General features: G+C 44.3%; 1 protein-coding gene across 8 annotated transcripts in view; it reads left to right on the top strand.

The window, feature by feature from the left end:
• The window catches only part of LOC137536250 (pancreatic lipase-related protein 2-like), an 89,795-nt gene that overhangs the window by 49,947 nt on the left and 12,504 nt on the right, over positions 1 to 27,344 (top strand). For all 8 annotated transcript variants that reach the window (XM_068258380.1, XM_068258379.1, XM_068258374.1 and 5 more), the window contains 6 exons: positions 2,125 to 2,265; positions 6,936 to 7,044; positions 13,358 to 13,468; positions 13,562 to 13,669; positions 17,342 to 17,460; positions 18,786 to 18,915. In XM_068258380.1, the coding sequence (XP_068114481.1) occupies positions 2,125 to 2,265; positions 6,936 to 7,044; positions 13,358 to 13,468; positions 13,562 to 13,669; positions 17,342 to 17,460; positions 18,786 to 18,915 (718 nt within the window). The remainder of the gene's footprint in view (positions 1 to 2,124; positions 2,266 to 6,935; positions 7,045 to 13,357; positions 13,469 to 13,561; positions 13,670 to 17,341; positions 17,461 to 18,785; positions 18,916 to 27,344) is intronic.

The following is a 27,344-nucleotide window of genomic DNA, read 5'->3' as shown; positions in this document are numbered from 1 at the left end:
CTACCTGGGTTATTGTGGATCCATTTATGGTTAAGGGGAGGTGCATGGGGGAGATCTCCTAAAGTCTATTATCATCTCCATAGTTTTGAGAGCATTTAGTTCCAAGTTGTTGCTGCTGCACCAGGAGGAAAGCTGTCCCACCACATGCCTGTATGCAGACTCGTCCCCGTTTTGTATGAGACCAACTACTGTTGTGTCGTCTGCAAACTTCAAAACCTTAACAGATGGATCTGTGGAGATGCAGTCATTGGTGTAAAGTGAGTACAGCAGTGGGGAAAGCACACAGCCCTGGGGTGCACCAGTACTGACTGTCAGAGAGCTTGATGTGAGTTTACCAAGTCTAACACGCTGTCTTCTGTCGGTTAAGAAATCGGTTATCCATTTGCAGATGGATTCAGGTATGTGTAGCTGGGAGAGCTTGCTGTGCAGCCGTGATGGAAATATGGTATTAAATGCAGAGCTGAAATCTATAAATAAAATCCTGGTGTAGGTTCCTGGGATGTCTAGATGCTTTGCGCAGCTAGAGTCATTGCGCAGCAGCAGAACGCAATGGACGTTGAGGTAAGTGCCTGTTTTTAAATTTTTGGGAGATGGGTGCGGATGGCCCCCCGGCGCCGGCCACGCTTGGGGGGGTCGTCTGCGCTACCCAGCCTCCTCCTCCGGGGTGTCGCTGTGGTCCCTAGGCAGTGAGAGAGCCTGGGGCCCCGCAGCCCCCCCGGTTGTATGGGGGCAATGGGAAGCCTCCCCTAGGCGCTCCTGGATAGTGCTGTATAGCATGAACTAATTCCCGCAGGGCAATCGCTTCTCGGTATTGGTTTTTGACCCTGCAAAGTTTGGCATGCGAAAGCAGATGCATTTCTGCGTGAGCATGTCTCATGGTAAGCCATTTTAGCCAGATTTGCACAGCTAGACTTGAAAGGGTTAAGCTTGGTGTAGAGCACGCATACATTTTCTTGTGATTGAGCATATTTGCATTCTGACCTTTGGAGGCAGGTGGTGGATGGCTTGCTCTAGTAGTGGGCTGTCTGTGCCTGTCCTCCCCCCCCCCTTCTGGAGTGATGTGTGTGAGCCAGCCCTGAGCCCCACAGCTCGGGGTGACCCATGCGTCACTCCTTTCCCATGCAGTGCCCCGAGTCGATGCGCAGCAGCAGAACGCAATGGACGTTGAGGTAAGTGCCTGTTTTTAAATTTTTGGGAGATGGGTGCGGATGCCCCCCCCGGCGCCGGCCACGCTTGGGGGGGTCATCTGCGCTACCCAGCCTCCTCCTCCAGGGTGTCGCTGTGGTCCCTAGGCAGTGAGAGAGCCTGGGGCCCCGCAGCCCCCCCGGTTGTATGGGGGCAATGGGAAGCCTCCCCGAGGCGCTCCTGGATAGTGCTGTATAGCATGAACTAATTCCCGCAGGGCAACCGCTTCGCGGTATTGGTTTTTGACCCTGCAAAGTTTGGCATGCGAAAGCAGATGCATTTCTGCGTGAGCATGTCTCATGGTAAGCCATTTTAGCCAGATTTGCACAGCTAGACTTGAAAGGGTTAAGCTTGGTGTTGAGCACGCATAAATTTTCTTGTGATTGAGGATGTCTAGATGCTGTAGTACATAATGCATACACATGTTCACGGCATCGTCTGCGGATCTATTAGGCCTGTAGGCGAATTGCATGCGGAGAAGACTCAGACTGGACCCGACTGAGCCAATTACCGGGGCTGATCGCGGCTGAATGGCAGACCGCGGGAGGACAGCGTGGGACTCAGACGGGTTTATGCTGCAGGAGGAAGCGATTAAATTTTTTCTAGCAATCATTCAGAGTTTTCCACATTGTCCGATATTTAAAAAAAAAGGTAAAAATATGCAGGAAATGTGATATTTTTTTTTTTTCGAACTGAAAAAAATTACATTCATGTTTTCTATATCATCGATGGTTTTTAGAAGAAAAAAAAAGTGACATTCAAACATTTTTGTTAGATCGTGCATGGTCACCTTTTTGATAGGCTGAAAACCTGCAGATCAAGGTCCATTATTTGGAGTAGAATGGGGGAGGGAGGAAGTTTTCATTCACCACAAAAAATACATTGAATGTAAGCTCATGTGACAAGAATCCAGTTCCAGAATCATCATGTACTCCGTAGGAGATTCTGCGAGTGGAAGACGTCAATGCCATCGGTGTGGACTGGCGTAATGGATGCGCGAGTTTATGGATGTACCCCCAGGCCGCCAGCAATGTGCGGGTCGTGGGCGCTGAGATCGCCTATTTCATAAAGAAACTTCAGGTAAGGAAGAAGTCCTCATCATCAAATTAAAATTAATGACCTTCATTTCAGACGTTCTGAATGCATAAAAAGCAAATTTGTTCCAGGATAAAATGCACTATCAATTTATTATTTGCCATGTCGCTGTTTAAAATAGGTTGGAAAAATCTGACAGGTTTTAAACTAGTCCATCTACTCCAGGGGGATCCTCACAGTAAGAACACACTAGGCAGAATCGCATATACGTTTTCCATAGCACATAGTGGAAACCGCATATGCGATTCTGCCTAGTGTGTTCCTTCCGTCATGGATTTCTTTATTTTCAAAAGCACTTCCTGAATGGCAGTGACTCAGTCCAACTGCCAAAATAGTGTGCAAAGGTGTAGGGAGGCTGGCCAACATCTTTGTTATATATCCTTTCCAGGTTGTGTTTTTGTAAAAAAATAAATAAATAAAGGAAATATTGAGATACCCCATGAGGAGATGGACTAGTCAATAACCAGTCAGATCTATCAGATTTTTATTGCCCAATGTAAGTGACAGAAACATAGGAGTGTTTATATACTTTGGCAAAAGTTCTTTCATCTCATATCATAAAGGAACTTTAACTAGTTACTGCATCTTGTGCAGTATAATCACGGCCCGGCAAAATTTCAATTGAAGCACCAGGGCCGTGAAAATAAGTCTATATTGGCGGGCAACTGCCATTGCCGCCCATTAGTGATCCAGATTCCGGATATCCGAACTACCCTGATAATCCGTACTTTTTCCACTATCCGACCTCGGATTCGGATTCCGGATACCTGGCCAAATCCGGAATGTGGTATCCGGGTTCGCATCGGTATCCGGATAGGAATTTGGATATCCGTAGCTATGGAGATGACGTCCATGATGTCAATGAGCCAATCAGAGGGCTCCCAGCAGAAGCCCTAGCAACCAATCACAGAAGGGAACCCTGGCCAGCCCCTCCTGACCTCATTGAGCCAATCAGAGGGCTCTCAACCTAAGCCATAGTACCCAATCACAGAAGGGAACCCTGGCCAGCCCCCCCTGTATATTAAGGAGGGGTGCCATGATAAGAAATCTCGTCCTTGCTTGTGACTGCTCACTGAGAGACATGCTCCAGTGCTTCTGGCCTAGCAAGTGCTGTATACAGTGATAAACCTAAAGCTGTTCAGTGATTAACACCTTCACTATCACTACCCTATTGTTTATTAGGTAGCTAGCTTGATTTCATTCAGTGACAGTCAGTGTGTGCTGCAGGCCTGCTGCAGCAGCTGCTTTAGGTCCTGTGTCTGTGTGTGTGCTGTGCACAGACCAGGCCAGCTGCTGGCCTGCTACCGTCTTTCCCCGAAAATAATGCATCCTCTGAAAATAAGACCTAGCTTATATTTCAAGCGAGCTTGAAATATAAGCCATCCTCTGAAAATAAGACCTAGTTGGTCAGTCGCTCGCTCCCTCCCTCCCTCTGCAGAGTGGCAAGCAGAGCGTGGAGCGCGGAGCATTACCGACAAAGAGGGAAAACTCACCGCCTTCCGACGTGCCAGCGTTACCATCTCTCCTCAGCTGCGCCCAGGTTCCTCTCCTTGACAACGGCGGCTCTTGTCATGTGACGTACACACGTCCCGACGCGTCACATGACATGCCTGGACGTGCATGCGTCACATGACGAGCCGCCGTTGTCAAGGAGAGGATGCCGGGCGCCGCTGAGGAGAGATGGTAACGCTGGCACGACGGAAGGCGGTGAGTTTTCCCTCTTTGTCGGTAATGCTCCGTGCTCCGCTCGCCACTCTGCAGAGGGAGGGAGGGAAGGAATAGCTTTAATGGCTTGGGGTGCCACTGGGGACCGGGGGAAAATGGAACATGCTGGGGGCTGCCGTTGGGGACACATCTGACTACAGGGGGGCACATCTGACTACAGGGGGGCACATCTGAATACAGGGAGCACATAGAGTAGTGTTACCCCTCAGGTTTATAAGCCCTCCCTGAAAATAAGCCCTAGCACATCTTTTGGGAGAAAAATTAATATAAGACAGTGTCTTATTTTCGGGGAAACACGGTATTAGCCTTAGCTGCAGTATAGGTTAGGGAATAGGATTACTGTGTTTTGTGTAGTTAGTAGTACTGCAGTCAGTGCTAGTTAGTTGTTAGAGTAGTACTACTGTGTTAGCTTACTACAGAACTGCTGTGCTGAGCAGTGTCAGTGTGACAGTTAGTGTGCACTAGTGTCTTCTCCTCTGCTGTCTGTCACTATGTGCTGATTTGCTTTAAAGTCCAACACCGATTTTAATAAAGTACAAGTACCCCACATCATGTGGCTGAAGCAAGCTGGCGCTGGTAGTGGTCGGACTCGGAGCACCAGAACCCCCTCTGCCACTCCTGCCGACACTGAGGCCTGTTCAGGCGGCCAGTCCTCAGTGGCCTCCTCTGCTCCCTCCATCACTTTCCGCGCAAGGAAAAACCGCCGCCAGACCCTGGTGGGCGAGTTTTTCCCTGTTGTTGGCAAGAGGTGGGCATGAAGTGGCTGGGAATCACTATACCTGCCTTACCACCCTTTACCACCACCACTGGCTCCTCCTGATTAACTATTACTAACTAAGCCGTCTGGTTCACAATTTTTTTACAACTGTGGTACCACCAACGCTACGTGCCACGTACACGTGCCAAGTACACATGCCACGTACACGTGCCACGTCCGGCATGCTCCTGGCACACGTTACACCTGCTGCATTGCCCTGCTCCTTCTGCCTGTGCAGCTCCCACCGCCAGGGTGCCACAGGCCACTGATGCCACCTATATTTAACCCAAAACACAATTGCTGCGTAATTTTTTGGAGGTGTCCGGCCTGAAAACTGTCTTGTCCCATCAGTGCGGTTGGACTTTGGACACGATGTGGGCTGCACGACCGCTGTCTGGAACCTAATCCTGATGTTAATTTACAGCCATTTTTTTGGGGGGGGGGGGGGGGTTTAAAGAGACACTGAAGTCTCAAAAAAACATCTTTTTATGTAACATATGTGTTTAACATATTAGCCATAACTAAACCGTCGCATTCCCGCTGCTGTACACTATCTAAATCCCCCAAACTCGCCCTCCCTCTCCCCTGCAAAATCCACGACTTTCTCATAGCTCTGCCTCTCATGGAAGCGCTGCCCGAATTGCCCCCCGGGGAGTTTGGGGAGATTTAGATAGTGTACAGCGGCGGGAATGCGGCGGTTTAGTTAGGGCTAAGATATTAAACATATTTGTTAAACAAAAAGACGTTTTTTTTTAGACTTCAGAGTCTCTTTAAGTCCCCACATAATTATTGTTTTCCTTCCAAAACATGATGCTACATGCCTCATTTACCCTAAAAAACATTTTAGAAGCAATTTAAAGGCCACTTTCGGTTTTCTATTCGGATATCCGAATACAGGCGGATATCTCGGATATTGGTTCGGATATCCGATTCTATTCTGATATCAAAAAGTTCGGATTCGGATATCCGATTTGGATCCGGATATCTGGGTATCCATATCCAAATCAATTCGGATTTTGAAAAGGGGTATCCGAGCAGCACTATTAGTGGAGAGATTAATGAATGGGAAAGCAGTTAATCTAAGTCCCCGATTCAATGAACACTGGCGTCTATGAGATGCCTACATTCATTGTACCTTCCTGTTACACTGCCACACATTACTTCCGGTTCACGTCCTTGCGTATGTGAAATCGAAAATAATGACTAAATAAATAGTAAACTACACCAAAAAACACCTTTATTTAATAAAAATCCCAACACTGACTTTTATAATTAACTATTTAGCTCCCACACCCTCCCATAGTACCCAGACTTTTTTTTATTGTTTATGGGGGGGGAGGGGGGGGGGGATGACATTAAAAAAATACATAAGCAGTTACCTTAGGGACTGAACCTTTTAAACATTTATCTCTTGACATAAATCAATTTATTTATATCAGAAGAGTGTATTACTGTTAATTTGTAATTTACTGGCTTGTAATTAGTGATGAAAGCAAAACTGAAAAAAATGCACCTTTATTTCCAAATAAAATATTGTAGATATTCCAATAACCAGGAGAAGTGGGCAAATAAAATGTGTGGCTTTTATCCACAGTAGAACGTTTTATTTTAACACTATAATGGCCAAAAACTGAGAAATAATAATTTTTTTCAATTTGTTTCTTATTATTCCAATAAAAATGCATTTAGAATAAAATAATTCTTAGCATAATATACCTCCCAAAGAAAGCCTAATTGGTGGCGAAAAAAAAGAAGATACAGATCATTTTGTTGTGATTAGTAGTGATTAAGTTATTGGCGAAAGAATGGGAGGAGCACTGACAGGTGAAAATTGCTCTGGTCCTAAAGGGGTAAAAACTCCTCAGTGGTCAAGTGGTTATAGGGCATCTATCTTGAAAAAATAAAAACACATATAAATGTACATTTGTCCCAGGGTAAAATGCACCATAAATTACTTCCCCCCCCCCCCCCCCCCCATGTTGTTATCACTTATAGTAGGTAATGAAAATCTGACAGATCTGTCAGGTTTTTGGTCAAGTCAAAATTATTCTAATCTGAGCAGTTCTTTCCATCTGCAGAATGTTTGTCTTGCCGTTTCATGTCGGTGATGAGATCTGCTAGCAGCACAGGAATATCTGTTATGTGTCATGTGTATATGTCTATCTGTCCCCAGGAGGAGCTGGGATATCCCCCACAGAACCTACATCTCATTGGGCACAGTCTGGGGGCTCACATCGGTGGAGAGGCCGGGAAGACTGTCGATGGAATCGGGAGAATCACAGGCAAGCGAAGCCCATTCTATATGTGACTAGCTGCTATTGACCCATGTAGGAGGTGCCAAGTGATCATAAGTTGGTGGCTATAACACTAGACCACAATAGGTCCAAACTCCAAACTGCAGATCCATGATTGCAAAATAGCCAGGTAAATATTAACCATACTTGATAATTACTTTGATCATCTTGCTTTTATAGATTAGTACACTTTTTATGAATTTATTTTTTACCCTGAGGAAGTGGACTCTCCTCCACATAACGTTTAGCTGTGAGTTAATATAATTTGGACCTATTTTGGTCTAGTGTTTTATAGGGGTAAGTTCACCACTAACTCTTTGTAATCTATTTTTAAAAATGTTTATGATACATTAGTACTTTGTACATGAGCCACTAGTTGGTTTTCCTCACCTTGTTATAACTAAGCTGTTAGGTTGTGTTTGTAGACCTGTGCTGCTTAGGGCCCTTTCACACCAGAGGGCTTTTTCGGCGTTTTAACGCCACGGCCGAAGTTGGCGTTTTCCTAGGTAAAAGAAAGTCCATAGACTTTCATTTTACCATTCACACTAAACGCTGCGTTTTGGAGCGTTGCGTTTCAACGCTCCCAGGCGCTTTTTCTGGGCCTACCGCGGCGTTTCTCATTACAATTGACTGTAATGTAGAGGCGTTAAAACGCCTTCAAAACGCCTTCAAAACGCCTGCAGCCAAAACGCAGCGTTTTAGCCTTTCACCGCTGCCTGTAGTGTGAAAGAGCCCTTAGAGATGGGCTCTAATGAATTGTATGTGTAGTAATAATAGTAAGTAGGACAGTAATAACATAGAAAGTAGTCTTGTTATTTTCTGTTTAAGCGCTTAATTTAGCAGTGAATTTTTGTCTGGAATTCTGAGTCAAAAGCAGTACATTTTTTTTTCAAAAATTTTAGGGATCCAATTCTTAAGTAATAACTCACCAAAATATGTCAGAATGAAAGCGTGGTGGACATTCTGCATATAAATACAAGACTAGAACACAATTTTTTTTAATTAATTAAGATGATGAATAAACTTTAAGAAAAATTGTAAAACTGTACAAATAAAGGTGGCCACACACCATACAATTTTTTTAATATCTGTTCAATTTAAGAATTGCAATAAATTTTTCTGACTGATTGTAACATTTCAAAAATATGACCAATGTACCACACACCTATGTTCAATTTTTTCCTCAATTATGATAAAAAATGATTGGAAACTCAGAGAAAATTGCTAGGGTGTGTATATTAATAAATTAACAATTCAACACACACCATACAATCTTTAGTAGAAATTGAAGAGACATATCTGGCATTCCGGATCGATTTAAATCGAAAAAAAACCGGAAATCCGATCGGATTTTTCAGTCGAATGAAAAAAAAGCTTTTGATTTTTTTGAGAGATACGATCGTTTTTATTGAATTACTGTAAAATCGGATCATTTTATTGTATCGTGTGTGGCCACCTTAAGGCGGGTGGAGAGTAGTCAAAATCCAGGCAAAAATCGGTAACAGTAAGGCAGAAGCACTTACGGTAGCTCAGAAACAGTTGGGAAACAAATGGCTATATTGTCATCCTGTGCATTCAAGTGAGGTTAACTGCCATCCCTGCCACGGCAGTCAGGTGACAAAAGGGAGAGGTCAAATTACAACTTGTGATTAGAGACAAATAAGGAGTAATTAGACATTATATATATATATATATATATATATATATATATTTATATTTATATATATATATATATATATATATATATATATATATATATATATATATATATATATATATATATACAGGATCTTCTCAAAAAATTAGCATATTGTGATAAAGTTCATTATTTTCTGTAATGTACTGATAAACATTAGACTTTCATATATTTTAGATTCAAATACACACAACTGAAGTAGTTCAAACCTTGTATTGTTTTATTATTGATGATTTTGGCATATAGCTCATGAAAACCCAAAATTCCGATCTCAAAAATTTAGCATATTTCATCCGACCAATAAAAGAAAAGTATTTTTAAATCAAAAAAAGTCAACCTTCAAATAATTATGTTCAGTTATGCACTCAATACTTGGTCGGGAATCCTTTTGTAGAAATGACTGCTTCAATGCGGCGTGGCATGGAGGCAATCAGCCTGTGGCACTGCTCAGGTGTTATGGAGGCCCAGGATGCTTCGATAGCGGCCTTAAGCTCATCCAGAGTGTTGGGTCTTGCGTCTCTCAACTTTCTCTTCACAATATCTCACAGATTCTCTATGGGGTCCAGGTCAGGAGAGTTGGCAGGCCAATTGAGCACAGTAATACCATGGTCAGTAAACCATTTACCAGTGGTTTTGGCACTGTGAGCAGGTGCCAGGTTGTGCTGAAAAATGAAATCTTCATCTCCATAAAGCTTTTCAGCAGATGGAAGCATGAACCCACTTTTGAACCAGAAACAGCGGCAGAAGCGCCTGATTTGGGCTACAGAGAAGCAGCACTGGACTGTTGCTCAGTGGTCCAAAGTACTTTTTTCGGATGAAAGCAACTTTTACATGTCATTCGAAAATCAAGGTGCCAGAGTCTGGAGGAAGACTGGGGAGAGGGAAATGCCAAAATGCCTGAAGTCCAGTGTCAAGTACCCACAGTCAGTGATGGTCTGGGGTGCCATGTCAGCTGCTGGTGTTGGTCCACTGTGTTTTATCAAGGGCAGGGTCAATGCAGCCAGCTATCAGGAGATTTTGGAGCACTTCATGCTTCCATCTGCTGAAAAGCTTTATGGAGATGAAGATTTCATTTTTCAGCACGTCCTGGCACCTGCTCACAGTGCCAAAACCACTGGTAAATGGTTTACTGACCATGGTATTACTGTGCTCAATTGGCCTGCCAACTCTCCTGACCTGAACCCCATAGAGAATCTGTGGAATATTGTGAAGAGAAAGTTTAGAGACGCAAGACCCAACACTCTGGATGAGCTTAAGGCCGCTATCGAAGCATCCTGGGCCTCCATAACACCTGAGCAGTGCCACAGGCTGATTGCCTCCATGCCACGCCGCATTGAAGCAGTCATTTCTGCAAAAGGATTCCCGACCAAGTATTGAGTGCATAACTGAACATAATTATTTGAAGGTTGACTTTTTTTTGTTTTAAAAACACTTTTCTTTTATTGGTCGGATGAAACATGCTAATTTTTTGAGATAGGAAATTTGGGTTTTCATAAAACTGTATGCCAAAATCATCAATATTAAAACAATAAAAGGCTTGAACTACTTCAGTTGTGTGTATTTGAATCTAAAATATATGAAAGTCTAATGTTTATCAGTACATTACAAAAAAGAATGAACTTTATCACAATATGCTAATTTTTTGAGACGATCCTGTATATATATATATATATATATATATATATATATATATATATATATATATATATATATATATATATATATATATATATATATATATATATAGTATATATGAAATAAATATTTAAAAAAAAACAAAAAAAAAACAAGCAATCTTATTCATTATTTTATTTTGACTACAGTTTCTCTTCAATATATGTACGGTAATTGTTTTGCACTATCTGTCTGCATTTTGTTAATGAATACATTCAAAACATCTTCCTATAGTATATATACATATATATATATATATATATATATATATATATATATATATATATATATATATATATATATATATATATATATATATATATATATATATATATACACAGCCAGGGACAGAGGCTGGAGTCCCGCTGTACAGCACCGATCGTGCTCGGGACTCCTAGAGAGCAGGGAATTCTTTACCCCGACCTGAGCTCGGGCTTACCGCTTGCAGCCAATATTTCCTACCCCGAGCTCAGGTCAGGTTTACCGCCAGGAAGGCTATGACTGAATTTTAAACAGCAGCCATAATAGTCTTATGTTAAATCAACTTCACTCAGCTGCAAAACAAACAGAAGTGATGACCCTTTGAACTTTTCAGCACTAAAACCTTATCTGCATTATTTTAGATATTTCGGATAAGAGTGTTTTACTTTCTGCTCAGTTTTCAGGGCATCAGAGCTATATTTGACTTTCTGTTTGACCGTATCATTTGCATAGATAGCATACTTCTGATGGAATTTCTCATCAGAACTAGTACTATGTGTACCTATGTTTATCTCACTATGGGCCTGATGAAAAATTGCTGCTTGTTGTATTTATTCTTAAAGAGAACCTGTATTAAAAAAAAAGACCTCTGGGGGATACTTACCTGGGGAGGGGAAGCCTCAGGGTTCCAATGAGGCTCCCCCCTCCCCTGTGGCTTCCCCGAAACCTCCCCCGACAAGCTTGACAAGCGCTGATTTATTTACCTCTCCGCAATCCTGCACAGGTGCACTAGTGGCTCTGATCGCATCCGCTCTACTGCGCAGACGCAATTCGACTATTTCCACCTTAACCTGAGCGGAGAGCCGCTAGTGCACCTGTGCAGGACCGTGGTAGGTACAAATTTACCTCGCCGCGGCTCTGGGGGCTGCAGTGCTGGATTGCCGGGAGGGGGAAAAGCCTTGTTAGGATCCAGATGTTTCCCCCTCCCGAGGTAAGTATCCCCCAGAGGTGTTTTTCTTAATTGCAGATTCTCTTTAAGTTTAGTCAGTACTAAAAATTGATTTGTGGGGAAAAAAATATAACTAGTGATGATTTTTTTTTTTTTTATCTTGGCTTTATTTTTCTTCCAACACCTGGATTAGAAAGGAGATGGTCAATGAGATGCAAACTATTCTGAGTTGATGCAGGATTATGCACATGTTAAATGCAAATTTATTTGGCTAGAAAAGGGATCAATCAAGTCCCAACAAGGTATACATTGATTGGCCCATTTTCAAGGCACATATATCTGCACACAGAATTTTGCATAATATTACATTTTTTGTAATTTGCATTTCATTGACCATGCCTAGATTTGAGGTCTGAGGGACCTCTAGCCTGCAGGTTATAAAGAGGGCCACACACACGTCAGTTTTTCCATTCATAGGGATGATCAATGAGATGCAAATAATTTGGAGACAATGTAATATTATGCAAAATTCTGTATGCAGATATATGCCCCTTGAAAAGAAGTCTATTGAAAATCAGTTATGCCGTGTGTGGTAGGAGTGATACTTTCTTTTCAGATTCCAATCAGAGAGGGCTTGACCATTTAGCCACATCGGGTGGCAATCTATGCGTATGTGACATGTCTGGACACAGACCCATTTCCTCACTGGGCAGCAACTAGATATTGTCAATGAGATGCTACTAATCCCTTTCTATATATGCACATTTCATGCAAATAATATGCAGCTTGGAAATGGGCCAATGAAGCACTTCCTGGGGATTTTGACAGGTCCTGTTTCAAGTTGCATGCATATAATTTGCATGAAATTTGCATAAAAGCCAGATTCATTAACTCATTAACATCTCATTCACATGACACTCCCTAGCTATAACCTGTGACTGCAGGGATACCGTCATTCAGTGGATGGTCACTCCGATGCCATCAGGAGCTCCCCAGCTTGTGACTGGTGAGGAATTCTTGAATATAACGCTGTACAAGCAGGTGTCAGCACAAGTCAGCCTTCGCTGAAGTGCTGATAGCCTTTGCACAGGGTTGGTACAAATGATTTTGAATAAATCATGAATAAAAAAAGTCAAATATCTGCTTGGGAGGCCCGCTTTTGTGTGTATGCAGAGCAGCATCAGAGATACAGGTCCTTTTCACACCTCTTCGTAAAAGTGCCGAGCATTCAGCCAATTACTATGCAGCTTCTGGCCCATGTCATGTGACAGGGATGGAAGCTGCATAGTGATTGGCTGGCTGCATGGTACTTGACCGCTAAAGGGGATTTAGAGGACCTGTATTGCCGTTGGGAGCAAGTAACCTATAACGCTTTGCTGCTGCATACACACAGGACTGTGCAGCACCCAAGCTGACCCCCCATCCCCTTGGATGCATAGATGTTGGGGCCGACAGATCTCTGTGGTGGGAGGGGAGGGGGCCTCCATGTAATTACACCCTTGAAAGGATCCTCATTTCTTCAGTTTAGGCTCATACAGTTGCTACAAGGGTTTATGCGTAAAGCATATACTATCCACAGAAGGGAGGCTGGGAGAGGGGCTTCTTACTTGCTCTTTAAGCAGCTATGCATGTTTGGTATCAGAGATCATAGCATGGGAGATGTCTGCCCTTATCTTGTGATAGTATATTATATATATAGCTATTGCATTACTCCTTAGCCATACTGAAAGCTATACCACCTCCTGACTTTGATTAGAGATGCATTTTAATGTCTGTCTCAGGTCTGGACCCGTCTCGGCCGTACTTTGAAGGCACTCCAGAAATAATTCACCTCGATGCTTCTGATGCCGACTTTGTTGATATTATTCACACAGACACAGAGGCATTATTTGGTAAGACTGGAAGACATCACAGCATAGAGTAGTAATATTCTTCTGTTGTGACTCCACTTTCTTATGGCCTTTGTTTGTCCCTCTACACATCAGGTCTTGGCACCATAAAGCCCACGGGGCACTTTGATTTTTACCCCAACGGTGGAGAACACATGACCGGATGTCCCAGCAAGCTCGCCTTCCTCTCCGACAATACACTGAGTAAGGACGAGGTGTCACTCGCTGCTTTTATAGTGTTAGCAATGTTCACAAAGTTATCCAAGCCATGCTCCTTATCTTAAGGGGGAAATTTCAGTCCAATCCACTGTAAGGCTCCTTGCACACTGCAAATCTGTTTTCTGATTCTGACTCCGATTCTGTTTCCGATTCCGATTTTGAATTCCGATTTTCCCTGAATACATTCAACAGAAAAACGGATCAAAAAACGCAGCATGCAGTAAAGATTAATAAAAAAAAAACGATTAAAACGCGGAATCGGAAATGCATGCAGTGTGCAAGAGGCCTTAGGGCTGGGATCCACTGGGGCATTTTGGGATCACACGACTGTCCCCAGTACAGTGGTGCCGTAGATCGCAGCGCTGTACTATGTAAATAGACGGCCGTCTAACAGTCTACTAACGGCGATTGCCGCTGGGAGACTGAAAGCGGAGCTCTGTCATCCAAGTGGAGATGCGCGCGTATTGGCGCATGCAATCTCCTGCAAATCCCCACTCCAGGACTTTACGCCGATCCTGGGCCTGCCACCGCGGTCACACCCATCGGCGTGACAAAGTCAGCTAAAGGTTAAAGCTAAGGTGTCAAACATAAGGTCTGTGGGTTAAATTCGGTCCTCCTTGCCATCTCATGTGGCCCTCAAATGTGCATCACTGTAAGCAGTAAAAGAACATCACACTGCCCTCCCATCCAGAGGAGCACACTGGGGACAGTAGTTCTAGCTCCTCCTAACTTAGAACAGTTTAGGAAGGAAACAACACCATCTAGTGGCTTCTTAAGGTGCCTCAGACAGTTCTGCATGGAGTTCTGCAAACCTACCAGCATTTTGTCTCAGACACTCTTGATAAATCTGGCCCAGTGTTTCTGGTTGAAACATTGTAAATTTGAGGTGGGGTGCAGCATCAACCCACAGGACCCCATAGCGAAATTACCATGGAGATTCGTGCTAGGGATCCAAGATCCAAACCCCCTTGTGTGGCTCAGGGGTGTAACTACAACTCATGTGGCCCCCCAACAAAACTTTGATAGGCCCCGTCCAATGTTCACTCCCCTTCCTTTGTCTCCCCTGGATGCCCTTCATAGCTTTAGAGCCCGTCTCACAAAGGTCAAAAAACAAGTGTGGCCATCATGATCTTCACGCCCATAACAAAGTGTAGCCTTAGAAACACCTGAACCGAAGTAGAACCCTGTATTGGAAGAAGCGAAGGCTAGTAGTTGGGGACCCCCTTTAGTTACCTAGCTGGTAAAACATGCACGCACACACGCACTATAGCCAAACACCCCCTCTCCCCATCCTTTCTCCACATTGCAGAGTAGCGCAGGAGAGCAGTGTAATATTTACCTGCTCCAGCGATGCGTCCGGTTCCTTTAGTTCTTCCCAGCAGCTGCACGCTTTGTGTTTCCATACCTCCAGGTCCCGATCACGTGACATGCCCCTCCCCTGGTTGTCATTTTGGGAGTGAGAGTGAACACAGAGAGGAACACACAGAGGTATATGGATCCAGCATTAACACCGATCTTTTTTTTATCTTAGGTAGCTTTGCTTCAAGTCAGGTATAAGCTCCAAGCAAATCCAAGTGTTGAAGTTAAAACACAGCCAGAACATAACCCGGATGCATAGGCCTCTCTCTGTCCTCAGTATGGTGTCACTCCAACCTAACCTCTTCTGACAAGTACTAAGGATGATTATCCAAACTCGGAACAGAATTTATACTTATGCGGACCTGGGGCTTCTTCCAGCCTCCTGCCTAGTCTTTCAGGTCCCTCAGTGTCCTCTGGGTACTGTCCATTGTGTCATTCTGCCCTCAAAAGGATCTGCAAGTAGAACTCCAGTGACGGGCTACTGTGCTTGCGGGGTACTGTCAGTGTGCCTAATTGGTCGTACTCCCGTCTCCAGGAGCGTTCTGCGCATGCACGTCTCTCAAAAAGTAATTGTACCGCGCAGGCGCAGAATACTACTTACGACAGAAAGGGTGCAGACTGGACTATCCATGCGCAGGAGTCCACGGGTGGAGTTCCAGTCTCAGATCTTTCGGAGGGGGGCCCGAAGGACATTGAGGAACTTGAAAGACTACAGAGGGCTGGAAGAAGGCCCAGGTTAGTAAAAATCTACTTTTTTGGTCCAATTCAGGTGCTTTAACCCATATCTCGTTTGAGATTAGTGCACTATTTTTAACCTCGGTAATAGACACTCTTGGAGGCGCCCTTTGGAATTGTGTATGTCCAAATTTATAGTAATAGTAAACGGTAAGAAGAAGAATTTCTTACCTGGTAAGAAGACTCGTAGATCGATTAAAAGTTTTTGACAATTTATTTATACTTGTAAGTATAAATAAACTGTCAAAAACTTTTAATCGATCTACGAGTCTTCTTACCAGGTAAGAAATTCTTCTTCTTACCGTTTACTATTACTATAAATTTGGACATACACAAATCCAAAGGGCGCCTCCAAGAGTGTCTATTACCAATTTTAACCCTACCTAGTAGGGTACTCACCCCTTTAGCTATAGGGCTGAGTTTTATTTCCGGAGCTGCGCCCGATAAGGCCGAGTGGAGACAGTATTTCTCCACACGCACAGTCTAGTGGTTGCCGTCAAAAGCAACCCACGTTTGTGAGCAGAGCCGGGACAAGGTCCTCCAGCACCCAAGGCTGAGACACCAAAGTGTGCCCCTCCATCCCTCCCACCCCAGCCGTCACACACTGATTGCTATTAGACTAAGAGGGCCACAGGGCCCACAACCTCCCCAACACCTTAATATCTAGTTATATGGCTTGCAGTCACTGCCATGTATCCCCTTTTCTTATTTCTTTCTGCTTCAAACACAATTAGGAATGACAGCTGAATGAATTCTGCGCCCCCTCCTACACTGCGCCCTGAGGCTGGAGCCTCTCCAGCCTATGCCTCGGCCCGGCCCTGTTTGTGAGTATAACATTGAATACCTATTTTCAGACCAACCTGTTGTACGATAATACACGAAAGTGGGCTCCTGGCGTCCCTGTGTTTTTTGTTTCTACTAGCCTGATATTTTTAACCTCAGTCGGCAGAACTCGTTGTGCTGTAAATTCTCATAATGCTTTGATCCCTCTCTACTAGCAGAAAATGTGGAAACTAAAAGCAGAAGAATTCGTTATTGTCTTGCCTCTGGTGACAAGTGACCATAAATACACATTATGGCAGTACTAATTAGAAGCAGGGAAATGTAACAAATAAGAAATACAAATTTTGCTAAAATAGTGGAACACTTGCAAGCCTCTGAGTAAATTGCTGCTAAAGGGTTAAAGGATACCTGAGCCAAGGCAAATCTACCTAAGGTAAGCACAGAGGTATGGGCATGCTGGATCTACACACCTCTGTGAATGGTCAACACACAGATGACAAAAGTCTCATTTTTACTGTGCTGTGTAAACAGGGAATGGACTGTTGTGCCATTTTTCTATCCATAACATGAACATTATGTCTGTTTCCATGAAAGCAGGAAGTAGCCACACTGCATATTTATTGCAGGATTTGAATTGGCTGTTACAAAGAATTTATTCTGTGTATAAATGCCATTTCAAGCATGTGCTGTCAGTTTGGGAATTGTCCACCCTGTAGTGGGCAGAATCTTGTGCTGTGTCCTTCTCTGACCCCGATGTGTTTCTGCACCTTGTCTCCACAGCCCTGGCAGAATCAGTGGGGTGTAGCCATCTCCGAGCCCCCCTGTACTACATAGAGAGTGTCAGAAAGCCCTCAGGCTTCCTCGGATATCCTTGTGCCAACTACCAATTGTTCAAAGATGTAAGTAATGGGAAAGTGGGAAATGAATGCTGCTGAGATGCTTCCAGAGAGTATGGATACAAATATCATCATCACACATGTTTACACTTCTGTCTGCCTCCTTCTGTTTCTGCAACGTGCAGCAGGGCCGACGGTAGGGTACAAGCGACCCACGCAGGGGATTGGGGCTTCACCATCTGCAGGGGCCTATGCCTTCCATACTGGGCTGCTATGACATCTGACTACTTACACTGGACTGGGGGGGGGGGGGGGGGGAGAGCGGCATCTAACAACCCAGTGCAGGATCATCCACCAAGTAACCTAGGCAGGTGCCTGGGGCCTAGCAGGTGTCAAAGGGGCCCACCTGCTTTGACCTCTCTCCATTTCAGCTTACCAAAAAGATCTACAAGAGGTTGCCAAATCTACTACCTTGCCTAGAGCCCTGTTACATCTTAATCAATCTCTGTACCAACCTATACTGGGCTGTGGAGGGGTGGGGACTTCTGACTACCTATACTGGTCTGTGGAGGGGCAGGGACAAATGACTACCTACACTGGGCTGTGGAGGGGTGGGGACTTCTGACTACCTATACTGGTCTGTGGAGGGGCAGGGATAAATGACTACCTACACTGGGCTGGGAGGGGGATACGACTATCTATACTAGGCTGGGGGGAGGGGGGCAAGGGAGAGGACATCAGTCTAACTACAGTGGGCTGGGGCTAATACATGAACCAAATTATGTGCTGCTTGGAGCCACAAAAACATTAGCAGCACCCCTGATGCGCAGTGAAATTTAGACTGGGAGGAATGCAGAGAGCAGAGAGGACAGTGACACCTAGTGGTGGGAGTGCCAGAGAGACCCGATGGGGGAAGAGGTAAGTCCCTTCACTGCTGCTGTGCTTATCTGTAGGCCTGGGTGGCAGAGCCATGGGAGCCTAGAAGAGGGGCCCTAGTGTAGGAAAGAAGTCTGGCCTCCTCTTCCCCATTGGGCATGGGAGTAAAGGGGGTAGTCTGAATGTAGGAAGGGCAGGGTGGCCCCATCAGGTTGTTATGCCCCTGCTCTGGTTTCCTCTGGTAATCCAAAAAGCTACTAGAACAAACATTATCTTCCCCCAAATTATTGTCCCTAGACAGTGGTAGGGGCATTACACTGTGAGCCTGTCTGAGGGAGAGGTAGTGAGGTAACCTGTTGAAGACACATCAGATTCCAATAGATTTAATACATCATAATAATAACTCCTGTCTTAAATGCCTAGTTATGGTGACACTCACAGCTGGGAGCCAACGTTGTTATGCAGGCTCAACGTGGATCTATTTGGCAGTAACTGGTGCTTCTCTCCTCCAGGGTGCCTGCTTCCCCTGCCCTCCTGGTGGATGTCCAACTATGGGCCATTATGCAGAATTGTCACAAAACCTCATCAACCCGCCTGAGACCTTCTATCTACACACTGGTGGGGATCGCCTCCATTTCTCCAGTAAGTGCTTGTGTGAGAGGAACCTGTTATTTCTTGCACATCTTTTTTTTCAACTTGAAGTCTAGCATGTTAATTAAGGCAGAGAGGGGCTAATTGAGGGTCATGATATAGAGTGAGGATGCTGGGGGTGGACAGGAAGGAGATAGGGCTAATTTAGGGTGCTGGGGAGAAATGGGGGTTAAGTGAGTACAAATAAAACTCAACACAAGCGCGCTAGCAGGAATGTGTGTACAAACGCATAAATAAAAACACCTGTGTGACACCACCTCTGTGTGTTGAGGGGTTTGTGCCTGCCTGGGTGGAGAAAATGAGGGCTATTTAGTTGCTGGGGATTTGATGGGGGGGGGGGGGGGGTAGGGTTGATAAGGGTTTGGCAGGGACGGATCTAGGGGGGGCGAGCGGGTATCTTGCCCCAGGAGCAGTTTGTTGAATTCTTAAAAAAGCGGCAAAATGAATGGCAGTTTAGGCGCCAAAACCTGACCTTTAGGCGCCAAAACCTGACCTTGCCCCAGGCGCAACTTGGTCTTGATCCGTCCCTGGGGTTTTGAGGGAAAGAGGGGATAGAATACTAATGTATTCTTTCTAGGTAGAGTCCTTTGATTAATCCAGTTGGCCAAAAGTATAATGTCTTGGCCAGTAGGATTGTAAGCCCACCCACCACTGCCAAGGTAGACTCTGTTAAAGCATTGTTCAATGTAGGACTAACCCCAACTGGTGCAAGTCACCCTCATAGCAAGTGTGCATTATCTAATCCTACATCCGCAGTGGCTGGATAGTGTAATGGTTAAGGGCTCTGCCTCCTACACAGGAGACCAGGGTTCAGATCTCTGCTCTGCTTGTTCAGTAAGCCAGCACCTATTCAGTAGGAGACCTTAGGCAAGTCTCCCTAACACTGCTACTGCCTATAGAGCGTGTCCTGCAGCTCTAGCGCCTTGAGTCCACCTGGAGAAAAGCACAATATACAGGATCTTCTCAAAAAATTAGCATATCGTGATAAAGTTCATTATTTTCTGTAATGTACTGATAAACATTAGACTTTCATATATTTTAGATTCAAATACACACAACTGAAGTAGTTCAAGCCTTTTATTGTTTTAATATTGATGATTTTGGCATACAGCTCATGAAAACCCAAATTTCCTATCTCAAAAAATTAGCATATTTCATCCAACCAATAAAAGAAAAGTGTTTTTAAAACAAAAAAAAGTCAACCTTCAAATAATTATGTTCAGTTATGCACTCAATACTTGGTCGGGAAACCTTTTGCAGAAATGACTGCTTCAGTGCGGCGTGGCATGGAGGCAATCAGCCTGTGGCACTGCTCAGGTGTTATGGAGGCCCAGGATGCTTCGATAGCGGCCTTAAGCTCATCCAGAGTGTTGGGTTTTGCATCTCTCAACTTTCTCTTCACAATATCCCACAGATTCTTTATGGGGTTCAGGTCAGGAGAGTTGGCAGGCCAATTGAGCACAGTAATACCATGGTCAGTAAACCATTTACCAGTGGTTTTGGCACTGTGAGCAGGTGCCAGGTCGTGCTGAAAAATGAAATCGTAATCTCCATAAAGCGTTTCAGCAGATGAAAGCATGAAGTGCTCCAAAATCTCCTGATAGCTAGCTGCATTGACCCTGCCCTTGATAAAACACAGTGGACCAACACCAGCAGCTGACATGGCACCCCAGACCATCACTGACTGTGGGTACTTGTCACTGGACTTCAGGCATTTTGGCATTTCCCTCTCCCCAGTCTTCCTCCAGACTCTGGCACCTTGATTTCTGAATGACATGTAAAAGTTGCTTTCATCCGAAAAAAGTACTTTGGACCACTGAGCAACAGTCCAGTGCTGCTTCTCTGTAGCCCAGGTCAGGCGCTTCTGCCGCTGTTTCTGGTTCAAAAGTGGGTTCATGCTTCCATCTGCTGAAAAGCTTTATGGAGATGAAGATTTCATTTTTCAGCACGACCTGGCACCTGCTCACAGTGCCAAAACCACTGGTAAATGGTTTACTGACCATGGTATTACTGTGCTCAATTGGCCTGCCAACTCGCCTGACCTGAACCCCATAGAGAATGTGTGGGATATTGTGAAGAGAAAGTTGAGACGCAAGACCCAACACTCTGGATGAGCTTAAGGCCGCTATCGAAGCATCCTGGGCCTCCATATCACCTGAGCAGTGCCACAGGCTGATTGCCTCCATGCCACGCCGCATTGAAGCAGTCATTTCTGCAAAAGGATTCCCGACCAAGTATTGAGTGCATAACTGAACATAATTATATGAAGGTTGACTTTTTTTGTTTTAAAAACATTTTTCTTTAATTGGTTGGATGAAATATGCTAATTTTTTGAGATCGGAAATTTGGGTTTTCATGAGCTGTATGCCAAAATCATCAGTATTAAAACAATAAAAGGCTTGAACTACTTCAGTTGTGTGTATTTGAATCTAAAATTTATGAAAGTCTAATGTTTATCAGTACATTACAGAAAATAATGAACTTTATCACGATATGCTATTTTTTTTTTAGAAGATCCTGTAAATGTTATTTGTCTTGTCTTGTGTGTGTATGTGGGTCGGCCGAATCTAATCATAGCCGTTAGCCCTATGCTGCAGTCCATGGGATGGTAGTGTGGGTACACTATTCTAAAGTGCATGTGTATCTGTCACATTGTGCATGTCTGGGTATCGGGTCAGTTTTATTTAATTGGGATATGAGTCTGTGGGAAGAGTCAGTGGATGTCAGTCAGTGTTTGTGTTCCCCTGCTGACCCAGAGTGACCGGGTACTGCTCATCTGTCTTCCGCTAGAGCAGGTGGCCCCTCATCCCGCACTTTACAGTCGTACAAATGCACAGATCGGATAAGAGCAGAGAGATCGCATGACCAACACTAGGTTGGTGTGGACGGTGATCATAAATTTCCTTAGGTACCTCTTACACCCTGCATGTCCAGGTTTATTTTTTCTTTATCATATTTTTATTTCTTAAAGGGATACTGTAGGGGGGTCGGGGGAAAATGAGCTGAACTTACCCAGGGCTTCTAATGGTCCCCCACAGACATCCTGTGTTGGCGCAGCCACTCCCCGATGCTCCGGCCCCGCCTCCGGTTCACTTCTGGAATTTCTGACTTTAAAGTCAGAAAACCACTCCGCCTGCGTTGCCATGTCCTCGATCCCGCTGATGGCACCAGGAGCATACTGCACAGACACAGACCATACTGGGCTTCTGCTATACACTCCTGGTGACATTGGCGGGAGCGAGGACACGGCAACGCAGGCGCAGTGGTTTTCTGACTTTAAAGTCAGAAATTCCAGAAGTGAACTGGAGGCGGGGCCGGAGCATCGGTGAGTGGCTGCGCAGGCACAGGATGTCTGCGGGGGACCGTTAGAAGCCCCGGGTAACTTCAACTCATTTTCCCCTGACCCCCCTACAGTATCCCTTTAATGATACACCTATGTATGTGATATATAAGGAATACAGTGTGAGCTGAGCCTTAAAGTGGACCAAAACTCTTGCCCAACACGCAATGAAAAGTATTTGTTCCACATATAGTTGCTCAAGGAATTCACTTCTCTGCGTTCTATGTTTGTTTATGCAGATCGATACTTTGATACTTTCAATCAATTTTTTGGTCAAAATCTGAGACTAAGGTTTTTGGATGTTATTCTTAAAGGACAACTGAAGCAAGAGGGATATGGAGGCTGCCATATTTATATCCTTTTAAGCAATACCCGTTGCCTGGCTGTCCTGCTGATGCTCTGCCTCTAATACTATTAGTGATAGCCCCTGAACAAGCATGCAGCAGATCAGGTGTTTCTGACATTATTGTCAGACCTGACAAAGTTAGCTGCATGCTTGTTTCTGGTGTGATTCAGACACTACTGAGTTAAATAGATCAGCAGGGCTGCTAGGCAACTGGTATTGTTTAAAAGGAACTAAATATGGCAACCCCCATGTTCTTGTAACTTCAGTTGTCCTTTAAACCTGACTCACTCAATTTTGATTGGCCAATCACTGATCAATTTTACTGTCTGTATGTAGTATGAGAGCTTACCTACACTATTTGCTCATTGTATTCAAAATCTGCTCGCCGTCATACTACATGGAGGTGGTCAAATTTGACAATCATTGGCCAATCAAGATTGAAGGTGTATACCAGGCTTCAGATTTGTGGTTGGAAATTGGCGATAATAACACTATTTGGAAAGCTATAGCTATGGAAAAGCCAGGGGGAATGGCAGTCACTCTGGACAACTCTAAAGCCTGGTACACACATCCAGTTTTACCACTTCCATGTACTACACAATCTGTTCTAAAGGTACCCACTAAAGATACAATCTTGATTGTACAATCATACCCACTTCTATATAATTGGAAGGACTATGTAAAGTATCCATTCAAAGTATATTCACTCAGTTTACTCTTCTACTACCATACTTAAAGAGACACTTAAGCCAGAAAAAAAAATGAGTTTTACTCACCTGGGGCTTCTACCAGCCCCCTGCAGCAGTCCTGTGCCCTCGCAGCCACTCACTAATCCTCTGGTCCCCCGCTGCCAGCTAGTTTCGTTTTTGCCGACAGGCCCGTCAGGACTGGCCACGCGTAGCTTTTTCCGCATTCCCGACTGTAATTAGCGCTATTGCGGGCCACAGCGCGTAAACAAATACGCATTGCCGATTACGAACGCATAGATATGCGGCCCGCAATAGCACTAATTGCAGTCGGGAATGCGGAAATAGCTACGCGTGGCCAGTCCTGACGGGCCTGTTGGCAAAAACGAAACTAGCTGGCAGCGGGGGACCAGAGGATTAGTGGGTGGCTGCGTGGGCACAGGACTGCTGCAGGGGGCTGGTAGAAGCCCCAGGTGAGTAAAACTCATTTTTTTTCCTGACTTAAGTTTCTCTTTAAAGAGAACCTGAACTGAAAATAAAAAGTCAAAATAACCATACGCAGGTCATACCTACCTGTGTAGTCTACTCCTCAATCCCTTTCTCCTCTCCTGCGTCCCATTTGTCCACTGTGATCGATGGAATTCTCTGTCTTCTATTTTAAAAATGGCCATTACCCCCTAACAGCTTCCTGGTCAGCACACTGTTAAACTGTAATATCGCCCACTTAAGCCATAGGGAAACATGGACATTACCTTGCACATTCAGTTGTAACTGGCAGCTGCTGATATATAACTGACAGCAACTGGTATATTTCAGTTCTGACAAAATATTGTCAGAACTGTAAGGGCTCACTGTAAGAAGAAAATAGTGAGCTTCTGAGAAGAAGTGAAGGTGAGGTTAGTGAGGTTAGGTTAGAAAAACTGTATGAAAACACTTCCTGTACCAACCACCGAAATAAAGATTGAAAAATTGCCCTCCTGTTATCAAGAATACTCTGATGTTTTTTCTCCCCAGGCTGCCAATAAGCTCCCTTCTCGCAAGTCTTATGATTGCCTGTAGATCTGTTGCCTGGTAAGACGCCTCCATGAGGGCATTTGTACAATCTTTCTGGCCCTGAAACCTTGGCTATGAAAGATTACATTAAAGAAAATCTAGACAAAGGGTTTATCCATCGTCCTTCTTCTCCTGCTGGAGCTGGCTTCTTTTTTGTGCAAAAGAAGCATGGAGTGTTATGCCTCTGTATAGACTATAGGGGTCTGAACAAGATCACAATAAAAAACAAATATCCTTTACCACTCATTGACAATTTATTCAATCAAGTTTCTGGGGCACAGATTTTCACCAAGGTAGATTTAAGAGGGGCTTATAATCTAGTCAGAATCAGACAGGGAGATGAGTGGAAGACAGTTTTTAATACTCAGGACAGTCACTATGAGTATCTGGTCATGCCTTTTGGCCTCTGTAATGCCCCAGCTGTCTTCCAGGATCTCGTTAACGATATTTTCAGAGAATTTTTTAGGTAAATTTATTGTGGTATATCTTGACGATATTCTAATTTACTCTGGCTCATTGTCCCAGCACCAAGGCCATGTATAGTCATATTTGCAGAAATTAAGGGGAAATTCATTATATGCTAAGATTGAGAAATGTATTTTTGAGGTCACCCAGGTTCCTTTCCTGGGATATATAAATTCAGATACTGGTCTCTATGGATCATGCAAAACTGACTGCCATTTTGGATTGGTCACAGCCCATGGGTTTAAAATCGCTCCAGCTATTTCTGAGCTTTGCCAATTTTTACAGAAACTTCATTAAGAATTTCTCCACACTGGTGGCTCCCCTGACAGATCTGACCAAGAAAGATGCGGATCCGACCAGTTGGTCTCCTAAGGCTTGTGAAGCCTTTTTGGCACTCAAGGATGCTTTTTGTTCCGCACCAGTCTTGGTACATCCTAATGTCTAGTTAACTTTTTTCGTGCAGGTAGATGCCTCTAAGATTGGTGTGGGAGCAGTTCTCTCCCAAAACTCTGGCCAACCTGAACGTTTGCATCCCTGTACTTTCTTTTCTAGGAAGTTTTCCCCTGCAGAAAAAAATTATGATATAGGGAACTGTTGGCAGTAAAGATGGCATTTGAGGAATGGAGACACTGGTTGGAGGGTGCTGAGCATCCGGTCTATACTGACCACAAGAATCTAGAGTATATTGAAAGAGCTAAGAGACTTAATCCCAGACAGGCATGGTGGGCACTATTCTTCTCTCATTTTAATTTCATTATAACGTATAAGCCCGGTGCCAAAAATGTGGAAGCTGATAATTTGTCCCGATGTTTTGAACCTGAAACATTTCAAGCAATTCCTCCAGAATCTATTTTGCCTAAACATTGTGTGGTTGCTATGACTGGCATCCATCTTTCTCCAGACCTCTCTCAGTCTTTATTGCCGTTTCAGGAGGACTGTCCTCCGGAAAAACCACCTGCTCTGTTGTTTGTCCCTATTCATCTTTGGTTGCAGGTTCTAAAACAATTTCATGACTCAAAATTATCAGGGCATCCGGGTGAAACCAAGACCTATGATTTGCTGTCCTGTCATGTTTGATGGCCGTCCTTAATGAAGGACTGCAGGACCTTTGTCGCTGCCTGTGCAATCTATGCCCGAAGTAAAGTGTCCCGTTCTGTCCCGAGGGGTAATCTTTTGCCACTACCCAATGCATTCCTCAAATACCATGGACTCACCTGTCTATGGATTTTGTTGTTGATCTCCCCCCCCCCTCGAAAGGTAACAATGTGATTTGGGTCATAGTGGATAGATTCAGTAAAATGACACATTTTGTTCCTTTGTGTAGATTACCTTCTGCTAAAGTTTTAGCAGATTTGTTCATCAAACATGTTTTTCGTCTACATGGAATCCCCGAAAATATTGTTTCGGACAGAGGAGTCCAATTAGTCTCACAGTTTTGGCGTGCTTGCTGCACCAGACTTGGCATTTCTCTCTCTTTTTCCTTGGGATTTCACCCTGAGACTAATGGGCAGACTGAGAGAACCAACCAGACGCTTGAGCAGTATCTGTTTTGTGTCCGATTGTCAAGAATCTTGGGCGGAGTTTCTGCTATTTGCAGAATTCTCTTTCAATAACCATTGCAGCTCTTCCACTAAATTCTCACCCTTTCAGGTAGTTACAGGTCAGAATCCCAAATTTTTCTCCTTGTCGACTTCACCTTCTACTCTCCCAGCATTAGAAGATTGGCTCTCTCATATGGAGTCTATTTGGATGCAGGTTCAGTTAAATTTGAAGAAAGCAGTGTCACAGCAAAAGAATTATGCTGATCAGCACCGTTCTCCGGAATTTGAGTTTCTTCCAGGGGACCTAGTCTGGGTCTCCACTCGTAACATTTCCCTGCATCAACCTTCTTCTAAGTTGGGTCCTAGGTTTATAGGACCATATCCAGTTCTTGAAAGAATTAATAAGGTCACTTATCGAGTGACTTTACCTCAGTCTATACGAGGAGTTAATTCTTTTCATGTCTCTTTGTTAAAACCGGCAGTCAACATCATTCAATCTTCTACTCCCCCTCCCCCTGTGGAAGTTGATGGTGAGCCAGAGTATGAAATTGAAAAGATTTTAGATTGTCACAAGATTTGTAATTCTTTACAGTTTCTTATAGATTGGAGAGTTCATGGGCCTGAGAAGAGATCTTGGGTGTCTGCTCATCAGGTACATGCTGATGATCTGGATAAAAAATTATTTCTTGAACGTCCTGATAAACGTAATTTAGAGTGTCCAGAGGCCACTCCTCGGGGGGTGGGGGTGGGGGGGGGGGTAATGTAAGGGACTCCCCTGTCATTGGTTCCAGCGTCGGCAGGGATGGCTTGCGCGCGGTGGAGTTCAGCCGCGAGCTTCCTCTTCCGATGCTCCCGGCAGCATCCCCAGGAAGCCTGTGGCGGGGAGTGAGCATGCGCGTCCCGTCCATCCTTCTAGCCGATCTTATGCTCTGAGACGCTGGCGATCGTAGAGTCAGCTGATAAGTTTAGATCAGCTGACGCATAGGCAG

Source organism: Hyperolius riggenbachi, chromosome 10, assembly GCF_040937935.1.
Source record: "Hyperolius riggenbachi isolate aHypRig1 chromosome 10, aHypRig1.pri, whole genome shotgun sequence".
NCBI lineage: Eukaryota > Metazoa > Chordata > Amphibia > Anura > Hyperoliidae > Hyperolius > Hyperolius riggenbachi.
This window is presented reverse-complemented; position numbering and strand designations above follow the sequence as displayed.